Source organism: Spea bombifrons, chromosome 3 (assembly GCF_027358695.1).
Source record: "Spea bombifrons isolate aSpeBom1 chromosome 3, aSpeBom1.2.pri, whole genome shotgun sequence".
In the NCBI taxonomy this organism is placed as follows: Eukaryota; Metazoa; Chordata; class Amphibia; order Anura; family Pelobatidae; genus Spea; species Spea bombifrons.
In genome coordinates this window covers 102,348,471-102,360,915 of record NC_071089.1, presented here as the reverse complement: position 1 = coordinate 102,360,915, position 12,445 = coordinate 102,348,471, and the positions used below count along the sequence as shown (strand labels likewise).

The following is a 12,445-nucleotide window of genomic DNA, read 5'->3' as shown; positions in this document are numbered from 1 at the left end:
TATACTATATCTTTCATGTATATCTTTCATGTACCTGTTATACTATACTGCAACATGCTGCGAAGAATTAGAATACCAAAATAAAACAATCCCCCTGATACAAAAAAGTTTCCTTGAGTGTTAAGGTCGCTCTTTTTGACTAATATGTGACTTAGCTTTAGGCAAACAATAATGCTAAGATAAGAATTTGACAATACATCTGACTTCACAAAACTTTGATCTCCCTGCTTATTCAAACATTTAATTTTAATCATTAACCAATGTGCATAAACACAAGGTCAACTACGATGTATGGTTATTACACCGGTACATTCAAAGAAAATGCACATTCCATATTATATTCCATATAATGTCTGGCAACAAATAATAATAATATAACACTAATATTTCTGCATGCATCCTTTTTTATTGTTGTTCTAAGAAGCCACTTTGACTGAAAACAGAGAATCCGTGCTCAAAATGCATTTTTTTTAGCAGAATCCATCAAATGGCATTACAAAGCTGATTGCTTGGCTGTCAGATGATGACGTATATATATATATATATATATATATATATATATATATATATATATATATATATATATATGCTATAAAGGGCCCCGCGGTGTTGTGGATGAGGGCCTGTGTAGCATGACGAGCTGCACGTGTTCTCTTCGTTGTGTGCACAGCAAGTGTTCCGTGTGATTTCTCATGATATGACATATCATTGCATACACGTGTGCAGGGCCGGCCTTTGGGGTGTGCGACCTGTGCGACCGCACAGGGCGCCACACTCCAGGGGGCGCCGCCGCGGGGTCCGCTGCCGCGGGGTCCGACGCCACCGTAGCGTACCGCTGCTGCCAGCAGCGTACCTAGCGGGGTGGGGGGGCGGTCCGCACCGGGTTCCGCTCATCAGGGGGGCACCCGGCACCCCTCCAGAGACGGACAGTAATGTCCACCGCTGGAGGAGCAGGCTCGCAAGGGAGCGGTATCGGAGGTCTTTAACAGACCTCCGGCTCCCTTGAGTGATTTTAAGCCGGTTCAAGGATCTCCCTTGAACCCGGCTTAAAATCACTCAAGGGAGCCGGAGGTCTGTTAAAGACCTCCAACACCGCTCCCTTGTGATCCGCGCGGCAACAGCTGCTGTGCGCCGGGGTTTGTTGTCAGATCCCGGCGCACAACACTGAAGCCGCGCCCACTGCTGTCTGTGCCCTCTGACCCGGAAGAAGAAAGAAGAACTGAAGAAGAGGAGCGAAGAGAAGGAAAAGGAGCTGTAAGGAGAAAAGAGGAAAGGTAGGAAAGCATTCAGTGAGAGTGAGAGTGGATTGGTGTATGTGTGGTTTGGTGTATGTGTGGATGTGTGGATAAGTGTATGTGTAGATTGGATTAGTGTATGTGTGGATTGGTATGTGTGTGGATTGGTATGTGTGTGGATTGGTATGTGTGTGGATTGGTATATGTGTGGATTGGTATGTGTGTGGATTAGTATATGTGTGGATTGGTATGTGTGTGGATTAGTATATGTGTGGATTGGTATGTGTGTGGATTGGTATATGTGTGGATTGGTATATATGTGTGGATTGGTATATATGTGTGGATTGGTATACGTGTGGATTGGTATACGTGTGGATTGGTATGCGTGTGGATTGGTATGCGTGTGGATTGGTATGCGTGTGGATTGGTATGCGTGTGGATTGGTATGCGTGTGGATTGGTATATGTGTGGATTGGTAAATGTGTGAGAGTGATGGGTGTTATGCTGTACCATTTCCAATGTCTTTTTCATGATCTAATTATGCTCTAAAAGTACATCATAACTCCCATCATTCTATACTGTTCCATACAGTGGCAGAGCTGGGAGGCAGAGGCCTTGCACCCCCACCGCAGGACTCCTGAAAGGTAAGTGAACTTCAAAGAGGGAAAGGGTAGATAGGGAGAAGGGAGTGAGACAGGGAAAAAGGGGTAGATAGGGAGAAGGGAGTGAGAAGGGGTAGATAGGGCAGAAGAGAGTGAGAAGGGGTAGATAGGGCAATCATACTCGCATCATGCCAAGTCTGCGAGTACATCCTGGAATCTGGGTATGCCTGGGCATGATAGGAATGTGATTGCTGTTAATTATATATATATATATATATATATAATATTGTTATTTAATTGTTTTGTCCTATTTTGGTGTGTTACTTACTTTAAATAAAAGTGTTAGATTTTTTTATGGTGTGTGGGGGGGGTCATATTCGGTTTTGGCCAGGTAAATGCTGCACTTTCGGTTTCAGTCCAGAATTCGTTTGGTGCATCCCTACTACTTAGCCAGACAATGAAGTGGTAGGCCTACACCACATCAATGTTTGGCGTAGTATATAGCGATTGGGGTTTTGTTACAAGTTTTTATTCCTTTCTTTTTTTGGGATGGGGGGGCTCCAGAGGAGTAGTCCGCACAGGGCGCCAGAACACCTAAGGCCGGCTCTGCACGTGTGAGCGCGCAGGCCCCACGGGGCCCAGACACCTAAGCACATGCTGTCTAAACACTCAGAGGAGAGAGCTTCACACAGACACAAGTGGATCTAGTATATAAAAAAATGGCAAAGGATCAAACAAGGTTTACATGAGGTTTAACAGCTGCAAAAGAGCAGAGTTGGTGGGCCCATCAGAGCTTTCATCCCTTTCCCTGCATCTAACAGCTACAAAGATTCATTTCAGTTACTGATTCCGGGAATCAGCGATCTGTTTCTCTCCAGCTGCTGTGTACTACATTTCCCATGATGCCCAGCTTCAGTATGGGTCCACATCAGCTGGAATGCCACAGGCTGCCCATTTGTTTGTTTAATGCTGGTGTAGTGACACAGTTACCGAACCTCAGGTGCCAGAAGAGGAACTGCCCGATCCTCCGGTTGGCGAGGGCCCTCTCGAGCAGGAAACGGGAAAGGGCGCAGTCCAGGAACGGCTCATATTTCAGAACCTGTACAAGTTGCAGAAGATATTGCGAAAGCTCCTCGTCACTATAAAGATAAGAGTAACAGGGGTTACCAGCGGGACGCACATAACGGGATACGCAGAGACCACCACATTCACCATTAGCTACACTAATAGAGACAGGCATAGATTACTTTCACTGCAGGCAATAACAGCAACACATACAGATCACTTTCACTGCAGCCAATAACAGCGACACATACAGATCACCTTCACTGCAGGCAACGACAGCGACACATACAGATCACTTTACTGCTGGTAATAACAGCGACACATACAGATCACTTTCACTGCAGCCAATAACAGCGACACATACAGATCACTTTCACTGCAGCCAATAACAGCGACACATACAGATCACCTTCACTGCAGCCAATAACAGCGACACATACAGATCACTTTCACTGCAGGTAATAACAGCGACACATACAGATCACTTTCACTGCAGCCAATAACAGCGACACATACAGATCACTTTCACTGCAGGTAATAAGAGCGACACATACAGATCACCTTCACTGCAGGTAATAACAGCGACACATACAGATCACTTTCACTGCAGGTAATAACAGCGACACATTCAGATCACTTTCACTGCAGGTAATAACAGCGACATGCAGATCACTTCACTGCAGGTAATAACAGCGACACATACAGATCACTTCACTGCAGGTAATAACAGCGACACATACAGATCACTTCACTGCAGGTAATAACAGCGACACATACAGATCACTTCACTGCAGCCAATAACAGCGACATACAGATCACTTTCACTGCAGGCAATGACAGCGACACATACAGATCACTTTCACTGCAGGTAATAACACAACACATACAGATCACTGTCAGGAACAGAAATAAACACGGATCATTTTCATTTCATGAAACATATGGAATTGTTCGCTCGTCGTTGTGACTGTTCACCTACCTCATGCTTTTCAGACAGTTGACTGCGTATTCTCTCACATACTGGTCAGGATAGTTGAAATCGAGCAGCTCCAGGGCATCTCTCGGGGGAAGCTTAGACCAGATTTGCAGTAAAGCCTGGAGCTTTGAATGTAAGAGAGACAAGTGGTCAGTACAGACGGGGACAGTAGGTGCTATAAGGACCTTTAACAGTATAGATTATAGATTGACGTAAAGGGCCCAGACACCAGTGGTTAGAGCTCAATCTATGTAATGTGGGCCAGTGGCCGTATGTGGAGGGGTAACTACAGATTAACCAGCGCATATAAGCTCCGTGACAATTATTCAGAGGCAGCGCGTGATACACCTCGGCCATCACCATTTCCCAGGCCGTATGAGTGCAGCGGAACGAATACAGAGAACTCGAGGAGAAGCCCGTAAATTAGTCACTAGATCATTACTGGGCCACTTGGAACTGAAACAAAAAGCAAAAGTGGTGTCAATGACACTGCCAAGGTCTCTGGAATTTTCCAGAGATGTGTTTTTAAGCCTAGAGTGCAAGGTCCTGTTTCCATGTTTATCGAATGACTGTCTGGCCGTCTCGTATCTCACAGACAGGAAGTTGTTGTGTATGAGATCTGGCCCTGCTTTACTGCCATTCCACCTGGACTTCTGCATTTAGAATCACATTGCTTCCAAAATAGGATAAAGCCTTCGAGTTCCGATTGGCGCAAGCTCGCTGTGAAAGCACATTGCAACAGACAGAAGATGGCGAAGGAAAAAAAGCGGCTGATACTTATAAGGGAATGTAATGCACTCTGCCACGGAGCAATAGATTAAGTCAGAAAGTCGAGAAAGGAAGCATGCGGACTATGGAGGAAGTACTAAAGTGCAATATGGGATTTATGATCAGGCCTTCCTGCAGAGTTGGTAAAGGCACAGCCTCTCCAGCTCTCAAATGTTTGTAAGAAACTAATGGGGAAAATGTCATTTTTAGGAAAATAATTTATTAAAATGGACCATCTCACAAAAAAAGAATACATATTAAAGTACTTGATAAAGGAACTTTTCTCATGGAGAAGGTGCAGCTACGGAGCTGCAGCTTGCCTCCATGGTATAATGATTCTTGCCACTGATTGGCTGCTTGAAGCGCTCCCGTGGAATTCTGTCTTGTTAAACCCCATGTCATTCGCTGAGCAATCGCTGGAGATGACTGGCGGTAAATATATCACATCTGATCTGGTATTCTGCATGTAAAATAGCAGGGGCGGTGCGAAAAGGAGCAAATGCGTATGGGGTTTCTGCACAATGCCCCCCACACATTTGCAAAGAAGACACCATAATGTAAAAGGACCTCTCAACTATCATATGCGTTAAATTTAACCCATTGAGGAATACGAATTATCTCCACGGTTACAACAATCTAGGCCCCTTAACACTTTGGGTGAAGTTAGCCAGAAAGCATCGTAAGATCCTGACCAGCACAGAATATGTGCTGAGATGCTTTTGGAAGGAAGCAGAGGTCTAAGTGACCCGAGAGGAGTGAGGAAATTCCCAAAATACTCCTCTGTGTGTGTTTACATTCCGCTGCTGCAAATCTGGAAGGGAAGTGAGGGCTTTAGTGGAGCTCTGTGACCAGGAGAGATAATCAGTCCTCAAAAAGCAAAGCCAGAGGATGCACAGAGACCAAAGGATGTCTAAAAACAGCTCTGCACCCACACGACCTGCAATCAGCAAGCACAGACAGGAAGACTGATTACCGCTTGCTCCAGCTGCACTTCTTCCTTTTCTAAAATTCTATTTAACACATTTTTTTTCTGCTGCTAGAAGCCATATAGAGCGTTTATCTGAGTGCAAATCACAGAGCAAACCAACACAGATTTTGTGATTGGGATTTTCTACTCACTATTATTTTCAATAGGAAAGAACCTTTAGGAGAGTAACTACTATGGGGCCCTAAGTAGGCAGCAGCAGTAAGTTTCTCATACTGTGCTATATGTACCACATGTGGGCATCTGGATTTTGGGCTTTGGACCCACTTAAAGGGCCAGTCACTCCTCAACTTTATTTTCAGGAACCGTGAAACAGGTTATGATTGTTTCATTGTTGTCTCTCTGCAACATTTCAGTTCTTGTTTGCTTACGCAGCAGCTGCCTGGGATCTGTGCAGGCAGGCGCGCACGTACTGAAAGCATACAGTCATTTTTCTCCTCCTGCGGCCCTGCCACCTCTTAGTAACCAGAAAGGGGCCATGAGCCCCAAAGTTTGGGAAGGCTCCACCTGGGTCTGAAAACCTGAAAGGGCCCAGGCTGGTCAAGAGGGCCACAGGGGCCCAGTCCCAGGTACTGGCCATGAGGGCCTAGAGAAAGCGTGTAGTTGGAATATTTGAAACACTGTGCTGGTTCCTTTGGTTTGTCTATAATAAGTGAGCGCATAGATCTGTGCATTACCACCAGCACCAAGCTCTATGACAGTCGGCGCTTGGTGGCCGAAGGTTCCCCTCACCTGTGCTACATCCTCCAGCTTGTTCCACTTGACAGACAGCAGTAGTTTTGGCAGTGAGCAGGGGAAGTTTTCCCGACAGTCGTACCGCAAAGTCCAGATTAGGTCCTTTTCATTCTCGCAAAGCTGGCACAGTGGGTCCCTCTCCATGATCTCCTTAAGTTCAATATTGAACTTTTTTCCACCACGTCCCTAGCAAATAAGGCACAAAGAATGAATATTTATATCTGCATTTGTGAATGCTGTTAGCTTGAAAATCTTTCACGCTTGTCCTCTACATTTTTGAAAAGTGACAAAGGAACAATCCAAAAAAGAAAGTAGGAGGATTTTAGTATTTTTTTTCATACACAACTGTAATAAATACAAACATATACAGTTATACATAGATCCAGCAATATTAGTAACAGCCATAAATTAAGACCATCGACTAAATTAATCTCTACAAATATGAGCCTAATAATTAGGTATTCATAGATTATTAGTATTTTTAGAGTACTTTTGAGATCAGTTTATCTTATTTTTATTTATTTTTTTAGTTTAGAACCTGCCAAAAGTGTTGCCCTCATCAAAACATTGACCTTGTTCATCGTGTCTCTGTTATCAAGTCATCCACCAATCCTTTCATATTTTAGCGAAGCCACTAGGGGGCACTGCTGCTCCATTAAAAGTGAATTCATGTAAGTTAGACCTGGTCTTGTAACTGGAGCCTTTTTTTTTAAAGAAATTTAAGAAACAAAATGAGTTTCTGCGGTTTGGCGCCACACCTTCAACACATCTGTGTTCTTACAGAAAAAGCATCTCCTGCATTTTTATCATTATTAACCAAACATATAGCTTAATGTCTGCTTTAAATGTAAGTAATTGCTTTATCTTATAATATAATACAACTTTCACTAACTGTGAAAATTAATTTAAATGGGAGGAATTATCATGCACATCATGGTGTACAAATGAGATGGGTTTCTAATTTATACACAATGTTTGCTTAATCTGCAAAAGTAGTTGGGTTTATGCAGTATATGGGTTTGGGAAAGTGGAGACCCACATTAATCTCTTATCCTTACGTCTCTCGTCACTATACCTTGCAATTTTGAATGATCCTCTGCAATGGCTTCTTTTATAAGAACATCTAACAGCTACCCATGTTTTACTTCTGTTTTCTTATTATTATTTTGAGATATTAAGTATATAGGGAAAGGCAAGTTTGTAACGTTATCCTGTAATCTTTTACTGAGAACACAGTAGGATGGATCTCAACCCTGTATGCGTTATTAATTAAGTTTTTGATTAGCCATTAAACACTGGACTTCTCACTATTCCAAAGAGTCGGCAGGGAACAAAACCAGACATTCCTCAATGAAGTGGTGTGGGATCTACCACCCCAGGGCCAAGATGTGCTAAACATACCCTGCACGTGATAATGCCTTCAGGGCATGCTTTGTAATAAAACGCTTGCCTGTCCACCCCGCACATGCTTAAATAATAAGACAAAAGAAGCCATTCTGCATTCCAAAAAAGACAGATCACAGTTGTTTCCGGAGGGCTTACATATGAAGGCTCATGTGGGCTAAGCCCTTTGACCCATATGCTACTTTTAAAGCGCACATCTCGAATGTCCGCCACTTACCGACATGGTCAGGCTGTCACTGTGCCGTGCAATCTCTGCGGCTTTTTCAAGTATCTATGTAAAAAGAAATGTTATTATAGAAAGAACCGGAAAGGTACGGCCTTGTCTTATATTGCTCTATTTTACTCTTACATACAGCTGCCGACACTAAAGTGACCGACTACTCTTACTATAATAGGATAGAATCGATAACTGGAGGAACTACAGGGCAGTCTCTAATTAGACATCTCCATCTTACCATATTATGATACATTCTGGTCTATGGGTTCTGGTAACGTTTACAATCAATTTTTAAACAAAATCAGTGAAGAGACCCCAAGGAGTACTTGGACCTCAGGCTCTGGCTCAAGAAGTGTTTTGATAACTTTACTGCACCTTATCAAACGGAGGGTAATAAATAGGGGCTTTGGAGTATTCATAGAATTGGATGTGCAGGGAGGTGGCATTCTCAGTGTACGGGTTGTTCCGAACCGTCCCCATCGGATTCAACATTTCTTCAAGTTCATCTGAAAGACAGGAGCAGGTTTAAAGAACATATTAAACATGGACTAGAAGAGCAATTAATGGCCAATTTTTTTTTTCATTGGGGGCTTTTGCCTGATCTTTACAAGTGTAGTACTTTTAGCCCTAGAACTTTAAATACTCTGGGTCACAAATAAGCAAGCTGCATCGTACTAAGGCATTACATTAACATGACAATGGTATAAAAACACTAGACAGAGGACACTTATTTTTTTTTATTTACTTATTCTTCCAGAAAACACAGAAAGAGTCCCTCCTCACTTCCTAATCTGCAGAAAAATATAAGGTTTTCTGTAAAAACAGCTAGAGCGCCTTTCTGTATGATGTAGAATTCTTGTGCAACAATTTTATCTAAAAAGAAGCAGTACTTCTCTTTCATCAAATTCTTTGTAAGCTGCACCCACTGCTCAGTAACTTGCCTGTATTGTTGCAACTAAATGTTTTCATTCCTTGATGGGAAATTTCCTGTAACCGCAACAATTGTGACCAATACGTTTCTCCTTTATCTTTTAAACATGACGGAGATTTCTGAGCATTTCTGATACTTGCCAGGAAATGATGTCCAGCTATGTAAGATGTGTTCACCGGCCTTTAGCTTCCCCTTGTAGTCAAACACCATGGTGTTCACCCAAGCTAGAGGGTAGTGCTAGAAGAGACAGATCCCATATGAAATTGTGTACAGTACTCAAGATCCAATACCTAGTAGGATATACATACAACGGCGCAAACCCAAAGGGAGACTATCTAAATAGTTCACCGTTTAAAGAACCGTAAGTAAGGTTATGGGCCATAACAATATTGTTAAATAGCAAGATAGTGGTAAATAGCGTACAGACAAATAATTGAAACATAAATGGCATACGCATAAGGCCATCGTGAAAATAAGACATGACTAATGTTTAAACAAGATCGGAGTTTTATTGCAACAGAAGAAAACTTGCAGACTAGCTCGGCCAAGTTCTTTGTAGAAAAAAAAAAGGAAGGAGCAAGGAAAATGAAGGGCGTTATTTGGAGAAATATGAAAGCTAAGTACCATTTTGCCAGCTTTCTTTATAGTCTGGTACTTGGGGTTCACAGCCTTGTTACCCTTCTTGTTCTTGGTCTTCTCTAGGACAGTGTAGATGGCCAAGCAGAGGCGAGCCATCCGTGGCAGGTCACAGACGTTGATTTCAAACTCCAGTGAAGCATTCCACGAGCTGTCGCTCTTCCCTGGTACTTCCAAACTCATGGGTTTACACAGCATTTCAGTGCCATGGAATAGACCAGCCCGCACCACAACCTGCGAAACAACGCACAAAATCCCATGATCTGCATCTATGGGACTGGACTTGGAGAACTAGCTTCAAACACCTCCATATTAGATTCCATTTGAAGAAGAGCCCTCTGTGAAGTGACTTTAGATCTTTTTTAGTGTTGGCCCAATAAAAGCTATGACTAAAAACTAAATCTCCCTGACCAATACAGCTATATTGATTTTTCTTATCATTTAGCATTAAACCAAATTATTTAAAAACAGTGTTTTTTGTTTTAGTGGGTGTATAAGTGACAAAACCAACTCTGTAATGGTAAATAAGTGTAACTCAAGGACACAATGTCACAAAGTCCGGGACACTTTGTGCTGTTCTGCCTCATTACTCCAAACTGTATAATTTTGTGAATTCCGTGTACACATGATTACACACCACAATCCCAACTGCACGCGGGGTAAACATTAATTACAGAGCCATTAACTGACTCTCTGCTAAAGAACTCGGTCTACAGTTAGAGGAATAACATTATCTAAAAATAAAGTCATATTTTATATGCATTTAAATATTGGAGGGGAAATGTGTCCATACAAGATTCCTCTTGCAAAGCAGATCCTGGCATATGGTATCAAAGGACATAATGTGATAAGAAGCCAACATATTTAAAAGAAAAGAAGAAAAGTCTTGAAAACGTTTATAACACCAAGGGTCCCCTTTTTCAGGTATAGTTACACGGAACCCATCTGTTGACATAGGAAGTTACTTAAGGGTGAGATTCTTATATTTTGTTGCCTGTACACTCTCGAACCAGATAAGTAATCACGTGGAGAGAGAGACACAGACTTGTGCTGCTTTGATAGCTGGGCATCAAATAACATAGTGCGTGCGTGTAATACTATACTAAACAGCTGACTGAAGGACTTGTTACCATGTCTTCTGTGCTCAGTTTGCTTCCTTTGATCAACGTGATTTTGTAAGGATGAACAATATCCCACACATTCTGAGACATCATCTGCAACAAAACATAAGCGTAGCAAGATCACTTATCCATTTAGAGTGATCGTGGGCACTTCAGTCGTTATTATCAATATGATAAGCACTACTTAAAGGGACAGGTTAATTCAGATGTATTACTCACAGAGGCACCTCGAGTTTTTGGTGGCAGAGGTAAAGGAGGACCTGATGCCTTCCTCTTCACAGCCATTTCAATTGCACTCATTTCTTCATCAAACAGCTTCTTAATATTGCAGCATTCAACAAGAATAAGTCGCGGGAGCGTCTTGTTCATGACGCAATTCTTAATGTACTGCAAATGGTATTAAAATACTGGGTTAGGGATGAATTTGTCTTCATTCCAATTGCTCGGTTTATGCTGGTTCCCAAATGGTGGTGGCTTGCAGTAGTGACCACATTTCACAGAAATCAATTTCTAAAGCTGATACCTACCTGGAACTGAATTAAAGGATGGTCACCAAACACATATTCCTGCCTCCCGCTGACCTGCAGAACATAGTCATCGGGATCTACCTCCTCTTCCTCTTGGCCATGGATAGTCAGACGTTTCCGAATAGCCAGCTCATTTACCTTTAGTGGGATCATATTTGGCGACACCTGGAAGCTGAACACATCCTGGAAGTGAAGCAGTGAGATAATTCTGAGAAAATAATGGTGACATCAATTTATCAAGAAGGCACTGTATGGCAGCATTGTAATAATGTCTTATGACTGCAGCTACATGACGGTTGTACTAGGTGCCATAGCTAGGAGCATGCCTATACTGATACAATGACAACAAGTTTACCCCCAACCCCCCTCTACAGTAGCCATCACCTGGGATTTGTTTTGGAATTAAAAAGTATTTTAATGGGCCAACAAAGAAAATGATGTAAAGTTACATAAGCTTTCAGGACCTCAGAGGCCTCTTCTCCAGATGGTAAAGAAGGTATGTGGATATCCATACTATAAGCATGGTGTGGAGGTGTAGAGACTGGTCATTTCATGCCACCCTCTAGCAGGACAGTTTACGTTGAGTGGACCTTACCTGACAGTTGTTGAAATGGATGGCCACAACAAGGTTGCCGCCATAAAGCTTGTCCTGAATGTTCTCCTGAAGAGTTGGCTCCAGCTCAGGTGGAAATGTGCACTTCAGCCATTCCATCCAAGTAAGCCTAAGTAAGGACTGGGCCTTGTCCTCACTGATCTTTCTCATCTTGGATCGGAATTCTTTCACCTCATTATCGTTCAAGGCATCAAATTCATGGAGACCTGGAAAAACAATATGACCAATATCAGTTACATTCCCAGCAGGTGACAACTAGTGCAGTTGGAAGAATGTCAGAACCCATAAATAAACAATTTATATTACACTATGTAAGAAAATATCACCCTAAAACCATTAAACCGGTAAACTTAAAGTAACAAAGGTCGACATCTGACATATTATCTTTGGCCTGGGTATCTTGTTTTTGTAGGATTACAGTTTACATCATATGTACTTTAATGCAGATGATAGAAGCATGGTCCTTTTAAACTTTTGTCTGGTCCTTCTGCAAATGGGGAATTCTGCAAAATCCCCCCTTAATTGATTTGCCCCTTTCCCCATTGCTCAATGAAATGCCCTTCAAGAGATGCTTTTGGCTGAATCTTTTTCATTTGCTATACTGTGCTGGGTTAATTGGCAGCATTATAC

At 42.4% G+C, this 12,445-nt stretch overlaps 1 protein-coding gene across 2 annotated transcripts in view; it reads right to left on the bottom strand.

Annotated features, from left to right (window-relative positions):
- The window catches only part of PIK3CB (phosphatidylinositol-4,5-bisphosphate 3-kinase catalytic subunit beta), a 66,131-nt gene that overhangs the window by 10,701 nt on the left and 42,985 nt on the right, over positions 1-12,445 (bottom strand). For both annotated transcript variants that reach the window (XM_053460179.1, XM_053460180.1), the window contains 11 exons: positions 11,798-12,021; positions 11,203-11,385; positions 10,895-11,062; positions 10,685-10,768; positions 9,543-9,788; positions 9,059-9,155; positions 8,363-8,493; positions 7,988-8,041; positions 6,364-6,552; positions 3,882-4,003; positions 2,833-2,976 (listed from right to left, as the gene is read on the bottom strand). In XM_053460179.1, coding sequence (XP_053316154.1) covers positions 2,833-2,976; positions 3,882-4,003; positions 6,364-6,552; positions 7,988-8,041; positions 8,363-8,493; positions 9,059-9,155; positions 9,543-9,788; positions 10,685-10,768; positions 10,895-11,062; positions 11,203-11,385; positions 11,798-12,021 — 1,642 coding nt within the window. The remainder of the gene's footprint in view (positions 1-2,832; positions 2,977-3,881; positions 4,004-6,363; positions 6,553-7,987; positions 8,042-8,362; positions 8,494-9,058; positions 9,156-9,542; positions 9,789-10,684; positions 10,769-10,894; positions 11,063-11,202; positions 11,386-11,797; positions 12,022-12,445) is intronic.